The sequence below is a fragment of the Pteropus medius genome, unplaced genomic scaffold (assembly GCF_902729225.1).
Source record: "Pteropus medius unplaced genomic scaffold, Ma_sr-lr_union100, whole genome shotgun sequence".
In the NCBI taxonomy this organism is placed as follows: Eukaryota; Metazoa; Chordata; class Mammalia; order Chiroptera; family Pteropodidae; genus Pteropus; species Pteropus medius.
This window is the reverse complement of record NW_024354875.1, coordinates 29,909,173-29,929,342: the sequence shown is the minus strand read 5'-3', so window position 1 is coordinate 29,929,342 and position 20,170 is coordinate 29,909,173. Positions and strand designations below refer to the sequence as shown.

At 36.2% G+C, this 20,170-nt stretch overlaps 1 protein-coding gene across 1 annotated transcript in view; it reads right to left on the bottom strand.

Moving 5' to 3' along the window:
- The window catches only part of CERS6 (ceramide synthase 6), a 269,630-nt gene that overhangs the window by 55,987 nt on the left and 193,473 nt on the right, over positions 1-20,170 (bottom strand). Inside the window, exons 5-6 of the mRNA XM_039855700.1 lie at positions 19,479-19,529; positions 15,600-15,692 (exon numbers count right to left, since the gene is read on the bottom strand). Of these exons, the coding sequence (XP_039711634.1) occupies positions 15,600-15,692; positions 19,479-19,529 (144 nt within the window). The remainder of the gene's footprint in view (positions 1-15,599; positions 15,693-19,478; positions 19,530-20,170) is intronic.

The window sequence follows — 20,170 nt, the reverse complement described above, 5'->3', positions numbered from 1 at the left end:
TCCCGACCATTTGGACATGATTTCTTGTAATATGTAATTTCTGTTGCTTAGACGTATAGTCTCTCTTTTACTGATATTTTTACTCTTATTTAGTCTATGTTTCTCCTAGAATAAACCTGAACTTCTCAGGGACTGAAAGGTCAGGATTGGTTCTAACGGTGATCCACTTGAAGCCCTTAGAGAAAAAGGACTTCTCCCTCATAGGCCATTCATGTAGAGACCAAAAACTTAGCCAAAATGGAAAGCTTATCATGACACTGAGAGAGAAAGAGAGCAAGTATGTGCCCTCTTTACTTAGTAGCTATTGATGTCATACAGTTTAGAGTTTGAAAGATTAACTTCAATGACTTTTAAATGGTGTTAAAACATTTAAACCATGGTCTTTGTTTAGATCCTGAAAGTAATTAATGATAATCCATAAGTAATAAAATTGTTCTTATTAAGTCCTTTTGCCATTTTTTCACTGAGTGGTTTCCATATCGATAACTTGAACCTATGAAGCTATAGATATTTCTACTGTTTAAATTTCTGTAATACATAACTCTTAAAAATGTCTTTTAATGGTTTATAACGTCAAGTTTTAAATAATAATGATGAAATAAAGTTAAATGTGTATGTTAAAAAAAATCCTACAATGTTTAAAATGGTTCTGTGTACACTTTGGTGAATATATGTAGAGGTTACTTTTCTGTCTTGGAAAGTGCCAAATATTTATTCATAACTATGCATATTGATTTATTATTAGGATAAACAATGTGCAATAAGTGCTCACTTAAGGTCATCGAAAAGTTCTGAGACTTTAAGGAAACAATGTATAACGAAATTGATTTTACCATAGGCTAACTGATATAAATAAGAGTTAAATTCCATCGCATTATAATGAAACAACTTTGAATAACAAAAAGAAATTATTCAAGAAACTTTTGGATCAGTTTCTTAAATCACGTCAGATAATTTTTGAAATGAAGTGCAACTATTTTATTTTCAATTAACCTAGTCTCCAACTTAGCTTTGTCACATTGATGGTGGATACCATCACCAACATCATCTTGGAAGAATCATCTGTCTTGTATCAGTTAATTCTACCTTCCCACAGAAGAACTGCAGAACTGAGTCTTGAAAACTTCTGCCACCTGTTGACCTATTACTATGCTCCTTCCTCTAGAATCACATTCACATCTAGCTCTCAGCTCATTGGCAGAAAAAACGATGACCATGCTCTGTGAGTTTAATGAGTGATTATGTACAGACTCAATTTACCAGTTCTACCTAGTTCTCCTGATTTTCTCTGATGTTTTGGCAGTATCAAGGATTTTCCTAAATCATTAAAGCTTGACAATACTAAAACACTTAGGCATACAATAAAAATTGCTCTGATAATAATTTTCAGTGGAAGATGAAATCTATTCTCTCCAGGTTGTTATCCAAAATTTATTAGGTTCCAGCACCTATCACAATATAAAAGGTGTTTTGTACCAACCCAAGGAATTTGAAATAGCTATTTCAAAACATTGAATCAATTACAGTGGAGCTACCCTATCAACTGATATTTTAACCTGTTTTTCTAAGCATAATTAAATAAAAACATACAGTGCTTAATTCAACAGTTCAATGAGTTTATATCTGCTCATGTTTAAAGTCTAACCAGCTGAGTACCTAACCAGAACAACACTTTTCACATTTCCCATTGTTCAGCCCTGAATGACTGCTCTTGATTTACTGAAAGAGAGCAAGTTTTTCTCTATTTAATTTTAAAATAAATATAAATTTATACAAATGAATTTATATTTATATTTATATTTTTAATCAATCCACTTAGGAGGATTAGGAGCATTTTATAATTAAGTTTCCTGATTTGTATCTGATATAAATGTCAATAAACAACACAAAGCCCTTGGCAACACAAAGCCCCTAAAAACAAGAGGCTTATTTTGCAGACAAAGTTTGTTTTGTGAAGATGATTTCAGCATATAAATACCCTGGTCCTAGAAAACATTTATTACTGAGGGACTCAGAGTTATGGTCATGGCAGAAGACCAATTTTCATTATACAGTCATATCTGTATGAATATGAAAAAAGTGTGAATAATGAATTTTGTCTGTTACATTTCTGCTTCAGAAAGCATTATATGGAATGAAATACCTTTAATAAAAGCCATGTAATCATTATTTCGTGTGCTACATCTCCTTACCCTGACACATTTTTTTGAGAAGACACTGAATCTGATCCAAATTGACAGTTTTTACAGAAACTGTCAATTTAGACTTTATCAAAGTAAGGAAACCCCCATTCTCACGGTTTTTGCTGCTAGAAAGTGACTGGTGTGTATGTAGACACATGCATGGCTGTAGGAATCTTGGCATTTTAGGCTGAGAATGTTTTACTGCATTTTTAGTAGCAACAATTAGGTAGAGAGATTGCAAATTTTTGTTGGACCTCAGAATGAAGACTGATTCCAAAAGCCCTTATTCAAAATAGACTGGTCTGGCCACCTGCTTCTGTGGTGTCCCCAACCTCTTTCCATTCTGTTATATTGTTTCTGGACATATTTACAGCAATCATAAAGGGCTCCTTCTATGTTTTCTGCCTAATGTTTACCCTTATTCCAGTGGCTTATCCTATGTTAATTATCAGAGACAGATAAAAAATTAGGTGTGGGCTCGACTCAAAATCCATTAGAATGTCTGAAATGAAAGAATTCAAAGAAGAGTCATCCATTTTAATGCCAGAAGCTGGTAAGATAATGCTGCTCCCCATACCCCTCGCCTTATTATATTCTAAATGGCATTGAGAGAACCAAGGACGGAGTCTCTTAATCTGTTCTGTGTAGCTTCCATATTGGAAAGGTAAAATTCCAGCTATCTGCACTCCATTCTCAAATATCAGAATGATAATTGGCATCCTTAACTCAGCTCTCCAGGGGAAACTTGTGCACAATAAAATATTAACACCGAAAAGCAAGAGGGATCATCCTCTCATGTTCTATATAATGAACCTCCCTTTGCAAAGATCAGGCTATAACGCATCTTCTAATTAACACTGTCTTCAGGAGGCATCAGAAATACATCTTGAAGCATATATTCTTGTGAATGTAAAATTTACTCATTTCTCGAAAAACAAAACAGAAACATCACAACAAGAAACATTTCTTAAGTTCTCATTTGTTAGATAAAGTACTAATAATTTTATGCAGTTTTTTTGGGGAATAATCTTTGCAATAAATAAAGAAAAACACTGGTGAACTTTCTCAAAAAAGGAATAAGAAGATCAAGATTTTAAGTAATGGTTGGTTTGATGTGCATGAGTAGTAAAGACTATGAAATACTTCTAAAGTGCAAGGCAAAGAAAAGACTCCTTTTTCTCAGATACAAACAACATGTATTAGTGCTCCTGAATTTAATTTAATAAAATTAATAAATACAATTAATAAATGTATAATCTAACTCATATGAATAGAAGTCAGATAATTAGCACCACATTACTCATTTAACAGATTTCAAACTCCCTAGGAAACAGAACGACAGCAGCATAATTTAAAGTCAATTTCATTTTATGGCAACTATGATAATAGAAATCTCTCTATTTTTTTCTAAATAGTTTTATTACTTGAACCTTCAAGGTACATAGAAATGTATATGACTTTTAACAGAGTAAAATGTTCTTTTTTTTTTTTTTCTAGAAATGACAACAGTCTTCCTATCCCTTTACTGGGGATTTTACAACTGGAGGTAAAGTTCCCAGAATGTTGGGGAGCGGCACAGCTCCCCAGGAAGTAGACTTCTAGCACGCACCCTGGTCAAATGCAGAGGAGAGTGGCTCCATCTCCAGGCCAGATCAAATACAGAGATGGAGACAGGAAGGATTCAGACAAAGCTTACTTATGCCAAGAATAATTGTTGTTAGATACTTTTGCCACTGAGGAATATGAAAATGTAACAAATTCTCAACCTTTGGCTATGGATAGCTAAAGTCTCAATTAATAGCATTAAAAAAAAATCTCTTAGAAAGAAAAAGAAAGACTAAAAAACTGTCTAGGTCTTGAGACAATGGCTGAAATGAAAGTATATTCAAGGTGATTTATACAAATCAGTTGATTCTGATTTGTCCCATAATAAACAATTTGAGAAAAATTATACTTTTCTCTTTCCCCATGCGAAAAGTTCTCATAACGTATGTAAATGTAAACCTTTGGGTATCTGCAATCTCCCACAATTTATTTGGTTATTATACTTTTAACTGGCCTTAAATTTTGGCTACTATACAGAGAATTGGTTAAATGTGCCATTTAAAGGTATTTCAAATAATAAGGCTCTTTGAAAACTAAAATTCACTTTCATTCTCATGCATAGCCTATGCACTCTAGAATAAATATTTATGGGAAAACTTGGAAAGGTATGAAAAAGTGTGATTTATTTGGGAAATGTTTGTTCAATTATAAAGTGGAGGAGTGTCCTGGCAGGAATGATTCAATTATCCCTTCTCCAAAATTCAGTCCATAAATAAAACCTCATTCACACTAAATCTAGAGTCGAATTTATTTCCATACATTTTCCCAAAAGACTAGATTTTTCTCCTTTTGGACTAAATATATACAAATTTAGGTACTTGACAGATATAACTGTCACATATAAACATTCTAAAAACAGCAAATACCAAGAAGTTACTTAGTTAAGGACTTTATATTTACTATTGTTACCACCAAAATGTTTTAAATATATGTACCGATGTGATTTAAATATCTCTACTAGCCATTCTCATATCTGACATCCTCATTATTCACCAAATATGCATGTCCAGGTTGCTCTACTTTAGAGCAGAGAAAGGCACACTATGGTCTTCCAGGCCAATTTGGACCTTCATTTGTTTTTGTAAAGAAAGATTTATTGAAACACTGCCACATTCATTTGTTTAATTATTGTCTATGGCAGTGTTCTTGCTACAGTGGCAGAGTAGAGTGGTTGTAAAGAGATTATGTGGCCGGAAAATTTAAAATATTTACTATCTGGCCCTTTACAGAAACGTTGGATGATCTCTGACTTAGAGCCACATCGAAGGCATATTATGGGAAAACTCAGTCATGTTATCTGAGATATGGAAAGTGCATGTTTACATGACCAGCTTCATCACATTTTCTTCAGATAAAGAATATGCAAGAAATTTAATTTTCATAGCTATTCTGAAGTAACCCATAAAATATGCCACTCGAAATTCAGATACACTATTAAAAAAGAGTTTGGGCAAGTATCTCCAACAAACTTCTCATGATAAATTATAACTATAACTTCAAGATAATTTGAAAATCAAGGAGTTTCTTCACCAGCTTTTAAAACGAATACTCTGTCTGGATTCAATATTACTTTCTCTACTGCTAGATGTCCCATTACTTTATAGCTGCTTGGCACATGTATAACTGAAGTAAAGAACTGCTGTATAAGCAGTGTTTACCCAGTCTTTCTCCTGTGTAACATTTATGATACCATTTCAAGATCAAGAACTCATAATCTCGTCTCCTATGAATTATTTCGTTAATATTTAATCTTTAATTGACTTTATTACTGTGGAAAAGGACACAATAAAATTTTATTTGTACAATAGAAAACAGTATGATAGTGCCACCAATTCCCTTCCAGTGTGCCTGGCCAGAGCACAGAACCAAATTTGTAACTCCCCTGAGTCCTCGCCTTCTTATTTTCCTTTCCTCGCCTCATCAAAAGCATCCTCTCCAAATGCACTCTGCTGTCAAATGATGTAGATATTTTTCTTAATTATACATGCAAGTCTTTTTTCTCATTGAACTTTGGGTTTTCAGAAGTTCTCCATCATTACAAATCTTGCCAAATTACAAGCTCTAGGAGTTGGTGGCCTTTATACACACTTTCTAGGCTCTGTTTAAATTACTCTTAGCCCAGCCAAACTAATTTGTACAGCTTTTAATGCTAGAGGGCCACTTCTGAGACATTTTAAATAAACTCAACATAACAGTCTTCAGTGATGCATAGGTTAACAGACTTTATTCTCCATTTTAAAGTTTTCTTTTTTGTAGATCCCTGTGGACAAAGGCAATAGCAACACTTCGTATCAAGTAAACCCATTCAGAATATACAGAATGATCAGTAGGGGGCAGATTGTGCTCAACTAAAATCAGAACTATCCCAGGACTCAAAAGCCATCATCCTCACATTTACTCTAAAGCCTTTGAGGCCCAAATAGGCCCAAATGACAACAGGCAATCAAGGACTCAAGTTTGTGTTTTAGATAGAAGATGGAAAGTCTCCTTCAGATCAACCAGGTTGGAATGATGTTGTAAGTTGTCAGGAGGGGTTCGGAGAAATTATTATCATCAGTCTTATCTTCTCCCTTTTAACTCTTCTTCCTTCAACCGCCTGAGCTCTCCATCCCCATTTATAAACAGAAAGAACTTTACCTGTACAATTCACTCCTTAAGCTTCTTCTTGCCCCTATGCAGACCTCTGGCCATGCAAGCTTTTTTCCTGGCTGAAATGCTTGTGTTTTTTTCTCCAAGCACCACTCTACTTTGACTACCTGATGAACTACCCTGCGATTTGCCTGCAAATACTCAAGCTCCAAAGCTTCTGTCTGATGCTATGGTTTATTCTTAACAACAACCCCATAAAGCAAGTCTTAGTTGAACCTTATTTTATAAAGAAACTGAGGAGCAGGGATGTTATGTAATTTTTCCAAAGTCACATAATAAAGACAGGCTAGAGCCACATCTGAATCCAGTTCTGTGTGACTCCAGAGCTCAGGCTGTTTCTCAGAAACAAATGCAGGAGGAAAGACAACTATGGAGAAGGAGGCAGTAGAGAGAGGACACTTCTGAAAACACACATAAGTGAGAGACCAACAAATCGAACAAGATCCACTTTTAGAAAAGGGAAGAGAAGGAGAATCAAGAGAGCAAAGGTGCAGGGTTAGCCATGAGTGGAAGAGATGCCTCTTGAGAGGAGGCTAGGGGAGGATGTGAGATAGGTCTGCTTATATTCATGGGGATAGAAATGGAGGGAATTCATGGAGTCAGGGAGATTGTTAGAGCTATAATAAGCCAAAGCGGGTATTTTCCCAAGACCACTAGGATGACCTATGGGAAACTTCCCAGAGGAAGCTGAGTGACTGAACCTCCCAAACGAAAGTAGAACCTTCCAAGTACCAGTGGCATCCCTTGAGAGAGGGCGAGACTCTTGAGGCTCTAGATTTAAGGACTTTAGACCAGCAGCACTGTGTGGGTCTTGGGTGTAGGTCTCTGCAATGTAGTAAGGCTGTAGTCTTTTGCACTTTACTGAAAGAAGAGGTTCCTGCCTGTCACTCTCTTACAACCTGGACAGAACTATGTGGCATCTAAAGATGCTTAAGAGCAGATCTCTTCCCTGGAAAGGCACTCGCGAGTTTGATTGTTAGAGTAAGTTAAGAAAAGCTTTGAATAAAATCCACAAAAGTGTCCCATAAAACATGTTTCTTTTCCAGACAATACTGTTCTGCTGTTTTCCCACCAGCCTGCTACAGCACTGGACTGAAATGATTTGATCACAGGTATTGGCTTACTAAAATGAGCTGCCTCTTCTTCACTTTTATAGTCTTAAGACACTGAGTGTGGGCGGGGAGCCGGGGCGGGGGGCGGGGGCACAGGACAGAGGCCTAAGAGTTAGGAATATATTCCTTGCACGGAAGAAACCTAAGCTCCAAGGACAGGATATTGCTATCCCAATCACAAGTGGACACACAAAAGAGCAATTTTGCACCTCTGTAAAAGAGAGGTTAAGTGGCCTGCCTGAGTCTACGAGTAGTAGCATTGAGGTTACATAGAGAGAATTCTACATCATCCTCCATTCCTCTCAGGATGATCAGGTGTCATCTGGCACGATTTTAGCTTTTCAAGCAAAGAAAGGCCCCGCTGTTACAATCTGAGGCACTTACTTGGGGGTCATATTCTTAAGAAAGACTTAAAAATAATCTAGACAAGCAGTTCTCAAATGTTTTAGTATCGGGACCTTTTTATATTCTTAAAAATTATTGAGGACACCAAAAAGTGTTTATGTAGGTTGTATCTATCAGTATTTACCACATTAGATATTAAAACTGAGAAATGTTAAAATTTGTAAAACACACTTATTAATTTATTTTAAAGTCTTGTATATATTGACATAAATATTTTTGACAAAAATAACTACATTTTCCAAAATTTTTAAAAATGGTAAGGAAAGTGGCATTGTTTTATGTGATTGCAACTCCCTTTGATGTCTGGCTTCAGACAAGAAAGTTGGAGTCTCATAACTATACATACATTCGATCTAGCAATATTATTATGTTTGAATCATGTAAAGAAAATTCAGTACCATACAATTGGAAAAGGAAGAAGTATTGAGAAGTATCTTATTAGTCTTTTCAAATGGTTATGGATATTCTTCTTTGATATTGTATCAAAACTCGAGAAGTGGAAGATTGTTAAAAGTTGGTTGTAGTGTGCAGTTTAAGACCAGACTGATAAACTTTTCACGTTTTGTTAGATAAAATCCTTTGGTCTGTCTTGGCCTTTGAATGGCTCTTTCACTCATGCATGATTTTGTACTATCATGCATTAGTCCCTTGGAAAATATTGGTTCACTGAGTTAATGAAATATTTTGTTATATGATATTTTAAAAATCACATTTATTACTATCACTACCAATCTCATGAGAAAAGTTTTAAAGTATTGAGATACTATCAAGCCCTCACTGATGGACACAAGTTTTCCAAAAACCTAATTTTTGCTTGAAAGCTTGAATTTTATCATGGGTAACAAATAATATAAATTGTTTTCCTGAAACAACTTCACAAGCTCACACTATGTATTTTCAAGAAAATACACAATTTGGGACAACTATAGTTTGTCATTTTTATATTTCAAGTAAAAATGAGATTCTACGGGGGAAGAAGCAGCTAGGTTCAGCTCCCAATGCAAAACACTAACTGCATGTGATTTTTCTTGCAACACTACTGTACGTTGTTATGCAGCAGAGATTCTTCATGCTTACTTCCCATTTGATCACACAAAATATTTTTAAAATGTATACTTAAGAATAAAGATTTAGTAAAATTAACACTTTTTACTGCTTCATCAAGAGCATCCTCAGGTTAAACTGACATTTTTCTCTTTCTGGAAGCATGTGGTAGTAAAGAATATAATAATTGCTAATAACAGTTTGGTGCCCCTGCCAGCAATTTTGTCCACTGTTACTTCTGCATCATCAGTGCAAATTTCAATGCAGCGAGAAAGGCAAATGACATCTTAGTATTATTATGAAGATAGTTTTGACCTTGCAGGTCTCCTGAAAGGTTTCGGGGATCTCCAGGTGTCTGTGGACCACACTTTGAGAACTGCTGATCTAGACAAATTATATCCAAATATTGTTCTAGGAAATAATAATAAGTCAAATTATTAATAATAGCTGCACTACTCAAGATAAGATAGATTATGTGGCAATAATAAACCCTTAAATTCTCAGTGGCTTAAAATGAATGTTTATTTCTTACTCACCACATGTTTCCATTTGGCTAGGGTTTGGGGAAGGGCACTCTGTTCAACACAGTCACTCGGGGTGCAGACTAATAGAGCAGCCTCTGTCTCAAAAGTTACTAATCACTGTGCTACAGGGGAAAATAGAGTCTAGAGGGTCTCACATCAGCAATTAAATTCTCCAGTCCAAAAGTGATTCAAGTAAGTTCTGCTCACAGCGTACCCGTCACATGGCCCCATCCAATCATATAAAAAGGGACATGGCTGAGAAGTACAATCATTCATACATGTGCCTAAGGATAAAGAGTTGGCAGTATCTGGTGAACCACATTAAAGACTACAGTAATAGCGAACATTTATTGACACTTACTATGTGGCAGGCACTGTTCTAAAAGCATGTATTACTTTGTGCTGACACCACTCCCATGAGGTATGAACTTCATTTTTTGGATCAGAAAACCAAGGCAGAGAAAGGAAAAGTAACTTGCTCAAGGTGTCCTTTCTCCTTTAAAATGTTAAAACATCCCTTCCTTTATGAATTGATGGTAATAAGGTAGGAAGTACTAGGAACAGTAAAAGTTTGGCAATCTTAAATTAGGTCTTTTTCCTAATTATTTCTGTTAATTTTAATTGACCAATACTACGATAATTTGTGACCACTAATTTTGGAGATTTTTTGTTTGTTTGTGATTTTAACACTTTGTTTTGATTCAACCAAATTTTGATCATTATCTTCTGTTTTAAGCTCTATTTGTCAAGCATTGTACTAGATGGTTTCATGGATATTATTTCATGGATATTATTTCTATGCCGTACTATTTGCTTTCTTATACAAAGATTAAAGCACGAATTTTCTTTCACCGTAAATCTAAAAGAGGTAGGAAAGATCTGGAGCATGACAGGCCCCCAAAAGTGGCTAAAGCAGTCATTGCAATGGACACTAGTTATTCTCTGCAAAAGTTATCAGAGAGTAAACAAAAGTCTGTCAATACGTTTCTTGCTAAACTTAATCACTATACCTCTCTCTATCAGGAATATTTTATAAGGTGTAGTTTTTCTCAGGTTAAGTACAGAAGAACAACAGGTTAAGTACAGAAGAACAACAAGCTGATTTCAATAGCTGGGCCTTGGAACTTGGCCATGGATGATTTCCTGCAAAGGACTCTGTACATGAGCCCAGCTCTCTGTCCAAGGGCCCAAGTCTTCAAATCAAACAGCAGCTTGGTTAAAAGGGACATAGGGCTTAGACACAAGGAAGCTGTTCTGACTTTGCTTGTTCTGACAGTCATATTTACTAGTCTCCCTTAGAAAATTTAGATGTGCAGAACAGGTGCTTAAAAAAACAGAATTTTAACAAAAATTAAGCCTTGGGAAATAGATGTTTCAAACATTGTTGAATACCAATAACATACTTATTGTTTTAATAAGATACTATAACAATTTCTTTTCACAAAAGAGAGAAGAAAGACAGGAAGAGAGGAAGGGAGGGAAGTAAAGAGGAATGAAGGAAAGAAACAATAAAAAAATAAGCAAGGAAGAAAAAAATCCTCATAAAGGTTTACATATCTTGGTAGCACATAGTAGAACATTTAAATTATAAGTCCATTATAACAAATGACTACATCTTGGCTAGTCCTTTCTCTCTGGGAAGATTAATATCTTTTCACTAACCAAATAAGTAACAACCCTGGAAATGATCAAGAGAGAGGCAATGTGCTCTGTCACCAGAGGAATGAAAGGTTCTCTTCTCAGTTTTAAACTCCAGATTCCATTTGGAAACAGAACAACTTAAACAAAAAGGCAATATTAGGACACTTTTAGAAGTGAAGAGTTTGTGAAGAAAGAAGCCATTTTAGAAAGACTCATGAACCCATTAAGGCACAAAACAATGATTTCTAAATCTCATTTAAGGTACTGATTTTAAAAGTTTATAAACTCTGGTCCATATTTGAAAGTGGCCATTCAAGCTCACTGTCACTTAATTGGGAAACTAAAGACATATTTTTATAACCTTTGTGTTAACAACCCTATGAATAGTCTTCAGAAGTTGATTTCCATACTGTGCTGTCAATGGGTGTCTTCAAATATTTCTATTCCATAATTAGGCTGTTTTTAGAGAGTTTAGTTAATAGCTGCAATATAGAAGGTAGGGAGTGTATTTTGAAGACAGAACATTCTAGCTGATGGCTGGAATGGCAGATCCTCTAAGTGGTAGAGCAACAAGGAGGGAACCACCAAGGACCTGTAGTGACAGTAAGATGCAAAGGAGAAAAGGAAGGACTACGACTCACTGATGAGAGATGGAAACAGAGAAAAAGGCCTTCCTTACTAAAACCTGTGTTGTGTAACACACAAGGTCTGGCAATAGCCAATTCTCATTCCACACAAGAAATAAGAATAAGCCAGCTATACCACCAACTGAAAAAGGAGAGGTGCCAGATGTCTAAAATAAACTACTGGTATTGACTAAGAAAAAATATATAATTAATTTCTAAAATTTGACAACATGTACAGGGCTGAGATCAATTCCATGAACCTCACTGCAAAATTGCCCTTTTTACAGATGTTTTCTACACTGATGTTAGATATGTTAAATCCACACAAAATGATACACTCCAACCCTTAGAAATAATCCACATATAATAATTATTAAGATAATGGTCATTTGGCCTGAAACAATGAAGATTCTGAGTCCTCTTGGCTCACTGAAAAGGCACGGTGATGAGAAAGTTCAAGTGAGTGGAGGGGGGCTTGGTGACTTTTGGTATAGCCATGTCTCCCTAGGACTAGACTCCTGGGCATCAAAGACAGTTGGTCTTGCTTTTATTCATCTCTTTGACTCTAGATGGTACCCCTAATTCTCACTAAGCAAAAGAGGAACCAATAAAATGGTAAAGAGCTACAAAAAGCTTACTATTACCTCTAATGTCAGGAGCATGGCAAGACAATGCAACAACTGTGTATATGTCGAACTTAAGAGCGAATCGTAGGCCTTTGCTTTGTAAACTTGTGCTGTAATTCATCCCCACACTGCACAACCTTGAAATATTTATATTAACTTACTGTACATCAATTTTCTCAACTACAAAATTGGAAGAATACTCAAACCACCTTCTTTGTTATACATGTGTTTTATGTGACTACCTGGAATAAAGTGCATATTATTCAGCCTTAAAAAGGAAGGAAACTTTGACATATGTTACAACATGGATGAACCTGAGGACATGGATGAACAAAAGGACAAACACGATATAATTCCAATTATTTGAGGTACACGAGAGTAGTTAAATTCATAGAGACAGAAAGTAAAATTGTGGTTGCCAAGGGCTGGGGGGAAGGGTAGAATAGAGAGTTGTTTAATGGGTGTGGAGTTTCAGTTTTGCAAGATGAAAAGAGTTCTGGGAACTGGTTGCACAACCGTGTGAATGTGTGTAACGGTATTGAAGTGTACACTTAAAAACAGTTAAGATGATAAATTTTATGTTTTGCATTTTTACAGCAATTAAAGATTAAAAAAATAAATAAGTAAACTACACAATGAGTGTGGCTCACAGGAGATAATCAGACTTCAAGTACTGACAACATAAATGAACGTGGCTCCTCATGTAAGACATAGGAGATCTAATTGGCACACTGTCACTGAAGGATCTTTACATCTTTCCAGAAACTGACTCAGAGTGTTTGGTACAATGAGTTAGGGAACCACAAATTATGGGTGTCAATGAGTTATCGGCTATGCCTAATCCCTTTCCCTTACAAGGACTGCCCACTTCTGAGAATCAGACGACTTATACCATATTACCGCTATTCAGCCATACAGATCAGGATAGATAGTTTTTGCCAAACAAGTAAATCACTGCTATGGGATGGTGGAAGGAGTGTACCTGGGAAAAGGAGATACAGGTACTAGGGCCATAGACTTCTAAATGTTTTCCAGCTGCCACTTGAATACCACTTTGCAATTTAGCAGATTATTGGTCTAACCAAGAAATGTTATAGTATTGTGCTTCATCATAAAGTACAGTCCTGTTTGCAAAGGAGCTTGGAAGATATTCCTTAGTAAGTCAGAAGTCATTCTGATGAATTCATTTATTCATTCAGTCTAAACTTACTAAGTCCCATCTCAAGCAATTGCATTGACAGTCATGAGAGGTATAAAGATGAACATATCCTGTCATGGGGATGTAAAGTACAGCATGGGGGATATAGTTAATAATACTGTAATAATTATGTATGATGTCAGAGGGGTACTAGACTTATCAGGGTGATCACTTCATAAGTTATATAAATATTTAATCACTGTGTTGTATACATGAAATTAATATAATATTGTATGTCAACTGTAATTTAAAAAAAGACTTAAAAATAAGTAACCATACAGTAATAAAAAAAGAGATGTGAGCAAAAATATCAAAAAAATAAATAAATAAGGATGAACATATCCTATTCTTTGCCCTCCAAGTCTAGTGAAGGAAGAGAGGCAGGTAACGATACTGTTAAAATACAGCATGGTAAGTTCAGGCACTTGTAGACTAAATACAGACGAAAGAGTGGTCAAAAACACAGAGGAAGGAGTGGGTCACTGAATAAGGCTTCAAAGAGGAAGTTACTTCTGGGATAGGTCTGCTCTGGAAGGAGGGTGGAATAGGGTATATTCTAGCTACAGGCAGAGTCTTGTAAACAAATAATAAGATGCATGGAAAAACTTAATGTGTTTAGACAAAAGCTAGAAGGTATTTGAAGCCAAGACATGTGCCAAAAGGGGGAGAGATGGGTGAGGGTGATAAGGCTGGAGAAGTGGGTTTGAATCATGTTCTTTACAACCCTGAATATCACTCCAAATAGTTTGGCTTTGTCTTGAAGATTTTAGAAACATAATTCTTAGGTAGCAGGTAGACAAGAATGATTATTTAGATAGGAAGACAATTTAGGAGGCTATTGTAATACGGTAGGCAAAAGAAGAGAGGACTCAAATTAAATATGTCAGCGATACTTAGGAAGAAGGTGCAAGGAGAGGCAAAGAGGCGAGAAAAGGAAAACTACCAGCTTTTATGACTGTTGGTTACAAGGATGATTGGAGGAAGAACAAGACTAAAGGAGAAGGATGTCTTTGGTTGGGAACACTTTGTATAGGAGGCTCAGTTTCCTCTTTCATAAAGTGAGGATAAATAATAAGTGATCTTAGAGTGTGCTGAGGATTAAATGATAAAATAAGTAAGAGGAACTTAAGTGTATTATTTATGACTAGATTTGTGAAAGTATGGATCAGAGAGGGTCTTGGGCAGAAGAGAAACATTTGAGAGTAATCAGCACACTAGTTATGTTTGGAAGTGCTGGAAGGTATAAACTCGATCATCCAGGGAGATGGCAATCTCTAATTCAGGACCAGACGCTGGAGTACACAAATATGCAGAACGTGGGGCCCTGAGATGAAGGCCAGCAAGTGCGACTTTGAAGGAACTATCTAAATATGGAAACCTGGAGAAAATGGCATCGTGGAAAGAAATAAGCAGTGAATAGCTAAAAGTGCCAACTCTGCCCAGAAGCTGGTAGGATGAGAACTAGAATGAGTGGGTTTAACATTTAGGAGGTCAAGGTGCCTTCCGCAAAACTACGCTAGCGGAGGGTAGGCGTGAAAATCAGATCACGGTTCATTTAGGAATGTATTTTCGTGACATATTTTAATGCTAGATAGCCCTTATATTGAGGGGAAATTCATTCTGGAGGGCTAGAATGCTGAGATCTTACTCTCTCCCAGGAGCTACAAATAAAATCTTTCTTTTTAATTTAATTTAGAGAATGAAGGGACTTCTGAATCAGACTGAGAAGAAATTACTGCTGTTGGGATTCACTGCTATATATTTTCATGGAGATAAGAACACTAGGGAAGAGTTAAGAGACAATGGAAACATAATACAAAACAGTGCAAACAAAAATACAGAACTTTATGTACTAAAGCAGAAAGCAGTACTAACCTAGTACTGCTGGGAGAATAAAGGCAAGCGCCTTGGAGACTCTATACCCATCTTCCAGGAGCCATTAAAGATGCATGTCTGCAAGCACTTTATAATAATAACCACACTTACCTTTCTTTTGATATCAGTGAACTGGGAAAACATTAAAGACCAATAAAACGACAGCTCCAGAATATAATAGTAGTGAAGGTCAGCGGTGAGTGGCTGAGGATCAAAGGAAAAAAGGAAAGATTAATAGTTAATAGGAAACCCAATTGGTGCCCCAAATATCTCAAGCTCAGTGCTGAAAAGTGGCATGATCTCATGCCTCCACAAATTCCAGCCCCATTTTCTGTGTGTAAGGGGTCTTTGAAGGATGCCTCTAATCCTCAGCTTGATGGCATTAGTTTGTTTCATCTCCAACCAAAAGAGGGTCAGTCAGTATGAACACTTGGTACCAAATGCACTATTCATTTTAACAATAGCATTTATGGTTCTCTGACATAGTATCTGCAAGATTCCTTAGGCAACCAGAAAAAAATTCTAACACACACACAAAAAGAATAACCCTGGATAACTGCTGTGAGATTCCACAGTGCAGGGACAAGGGAGGTAGGTGATAGAAACTGGAGTATGACATGAGTCACTGAGGAATAGTTTCAAATTCTGCATTAATCAGAGCTTTCTTTCAGTACAATGCAAATATATATATAAAAAAGATGATTCAAAAATATTTTTAAAAGATCAGAGGGACAGGGAAGCTGCCAAGAGATACCGGGCTAGGCAATCAGCCAGGAAATCTGAGATCAAATCCCACCTCCACAGCTTAGCAGGCCTTAGTTTATTTATTTGTAAAGTGGAGGTGATACCTGCTCTATCTGCCTCAAAGATCCAGGAATGGGGAGAGGTTCAGAGAAACAGAAGTCAGGAATATTTATTCTGCACATAAATTCATCAAAACAAAATAGTGTTTTCAAAAACCATTTCCAATGAGTTGTTTTTATTTTTTTTTATTGAATTGCAATGAAATGTCTTGCTTTATCAGAATGAATGAAAGACCGTTGAAGCTCTTCACATAAACATATCTGCACCGCTACACACAAGGTAACAGTAAACGTGGTAAATATAATGAAAATTTAAATGCTTTGTAAATCAATAGGAGCATAACAAATGACTTTCATGAGAAGCTGGTACTCACTTAACTATCAATCCTACCAACTTTATGCATGGGCATCAAGGAAAACTCTTGTCCCACTCACTGATCTGTGGTAATAGAACACATAAGGGGACAGGATACTCCCCCATCATCAACCCTAAGCTCTGAGCATCAATGTGTTTATCAAGCTCAGCATCCTGGAGAGAATGTATTTTCCACTGAATTGTCCTTTTAAATTTGAAGATGTTAGCAATGAGAGATGGGAACTCAGGTCAGACGCATGGTAGCAGTGAAGTCTAGAAAATGGAGCTGGCTTCAGGACCCTTGGAGCTAAGATTAAATTTCAGTTTTAATAAGATTCACTTACTTCTTGTATCACCACCTGGGAAAATGTCACAGTGGACTACGAGGACAAGTGAAAGCACATGTAGAAACAGTAGAGTTCATAAGAGAGTGTCATATTAGAATAAGTACCATATTCTTGGAGTGCTTTGCAGTTGACAAAGCTTACGCATATGTTAATCTCTTTGACTCTCATAAAAATCCTATAAAATCAGTACTATCGTTTTCTAGATTGTATAATTACAGGAAATTGCTGTCAGTTAATTCAGGCTGAGAGGCTGATCCCAGGACCCACAGAGAGTGAGGCTCTGTGATCGCCATGCTAGTGCTTCTCATTCCCCACTTGTGCTCTTTAGGACAAGCTGTACAAGGGCCAACTGAAGACAATTTTACATTATTTTAAACTTAAAATATGTACACATATATGTATAAATCGTTACCTATGTAGTAAGTGATATAATATATACCCTCATACACAAGGAGCAGTGTATCTTTAATAAATTTGAAATAGACCACTACTCTTTCATCTAAAAATCATTCAATTATTTAATATATGTACTAAAGACATACGTCTGTTTCATACCCCATCTTTAAAAGTGCTCTTAAGGCTTGAGACTGACTCTGAACTGCATCCTATGTATTTATGTAGGTATAGTTACTCACAAAGCGCTGTAATTACATGCATAATTACATTTCCCCCACCATACACAAAAAGAAAGTAGCTAATTTTTTTTTTTTTTTAGTATATGAAGTGTATCAAGAATGACCATTGTTCCCATGAGAGAGCATGAGCTGGTCCTCAATTTTGGGAGTTATATGTCAATTATTCATTAATAAGTAATGACGTCTTATCAGTAGAAGATAATCTTGATCTGAGTCTTTACATATGGTATCTTTAGTTCTATACTAATGATGCCTCCTATTTTTAAACATAACTATATCTACCAGATCCTCAGATTTTTATGTTGAATCTCCAGTTCTGTCTGTAAATCAGTCTAACTACATTTTGAGCCACTGCCCCTAGCAAATAATTTTCTCAGAAATAAGCAATTTCTCAGCCATAAATGTGAAAGTTATTTCAGACTCCATTATAGTTATGAAGAAGAGTGGATATTTCATTTCATACAGTATTTGTCTCAGTCATTCACATGACAGAACTTCCCTCACAAATGCAGTGTATGAGAGCAGCTGCCACACCAACATTTGAGTTAAGATTTCTAGAAGGCTTTGATGTATTTTTAGAAATAGAATTCTAGATTTTTGTGGATTTTTTCCACTCAGTAATTGTTCTACTTGTAATTTTACCACGACGAGACACGAAGAGAGCTATAAATGGCAATATTCCAAGTATTTAAGGTAGTAAAACAGCGGTTGGGTCTGAGCATTACAATGATGTTCAATAGTGACTGGCTTTCAGTGTTGCTTCAGTGGCTGCCAAACAGCCCCGGATACTCAGCTCTCTCTAACCATGTCATGTTGCTGACTTTTGTTATTTTCTAATCTGAATAAACTACATGAAAGAGATGGAAATGCAAACTGGAATTCCATTTCAACATGTCTTGCTTGAACTTGCCCAAGGATGCCCAAGGATCAGCCAACGCTAGTCCCCATCCACGGCGCCCATCCTCACCCTTGGTGCCACACTGGGTGTAACAGAGAAGACAGAGAGCATGCCTGCTCACCATTAACCTTATGCACACCAAAAAGACCAAATGCCTCTAAAAAGACAATCCAAAAGAATCCCAATCAAACTCAAAAATCCAAGTTGCCTATCACAATGTATGTCTCTTTATTTTATCACCAAAATACCTAGTTGTATATATTTCTCTTAAAGAATATATCCCAATTGAACTAGAAATTCTAGAAAAATTTCAGCAAGGTATTTCTAGAAAAGTCTCAGCTTTGATATTCAAATAGTAACTGATCTAGGGACCACAGCACATGCTAATATTACTGAATTGATGGACAGAAGCAAAGGAATGTCAGTGGGCAGAAATCTGAAATGTTCCCTTTCTGGGATATGATTTTAATCTCATTTATTTATTTATTTTTAATCTATGTGTAATCGTACAAGCACATTTTTCTGTGCTCAAGGAAATGGTTTGATTTACATTTCTAGAGGCTGCTCCTAAGCCAGAGAGTGAACCGAACTCAGCATGCCTGCTCCAGCTCCACACTTGAACTCTCCCCACTTGTTACTGAGACAGGCCTGTGCTGTTATCAGGTCTTTAGAAATAGGAATCATTCTCCTGTTGAACTGATTGTATCCTACTCTCCAGCAAATGCACCTTCCATACTTATCCATCTGCTACAGCACTTGAGTTTTGATTCTGAATTTCACTGAGAACACAAACTACTTTCCTTACAAGGCTTCGTCCAGCACCCAGCAGCAGGGGCAGGGGGCCGAAAAGTAAGGTGGCTGCCCAACCTGCTGAGACCTGCCTAAAACTACGAAACTGACCTAAGGAAGATACTCCATGTGTGTAAAAACCCAAACAGTAATGTTTCCTTACCTGATAGGGGTAGTTATACCAGCAGTGCTTTGTATTCCACAACCAGGGGGTCTGGAAAAAATGGACAAAGAAACATATTTTACATGTTTTGGAAAAGAAGTAGGATAAGAGATGTTTATGACAGGTTCTTGCCTTCAATATCATTTTTTTAGTTCATTTTTTTCCCCATTTTCCTAGGTACCATTTTTAGATTTCTCTGTTCATGTCAAAAGTCTGTATATTCATCACACAAGTTAAAGGATAGTAACATAATTAAGAACATAAAAAGCTGAAATATTTAGATGTCAGAAAAGAACTATGGTGATGAAAAAAATATACTGAAAACCCTCCGTTTAGAAGAGTAGGCCTAGCAACTTCCTATAAATTAACAGTAAAGCTCTGTAACTAGGACAGTGCATGGCAATTTAAGCTCATTTTTCTGGAAATAGATGAGTCTTTTTTCACACGACATTACAAAATCAAGGAATATTATCAAGGTTGCATAATCTAAAAACCTAATGATTCTCAAATCTTTTCGTTCTCATAACTTAGGATTCACTTTATTCCTCCTTATACATGTACACTGAAATAATGTTATGCAGCACTTTACAGATTTTTATGTATTTATTACATATTATCTCACTTAATTCTCACAACATTGGAAGTGCTCAAGCTAACATATCTCAGCAGATGCCATAAACATGCTGGCACAG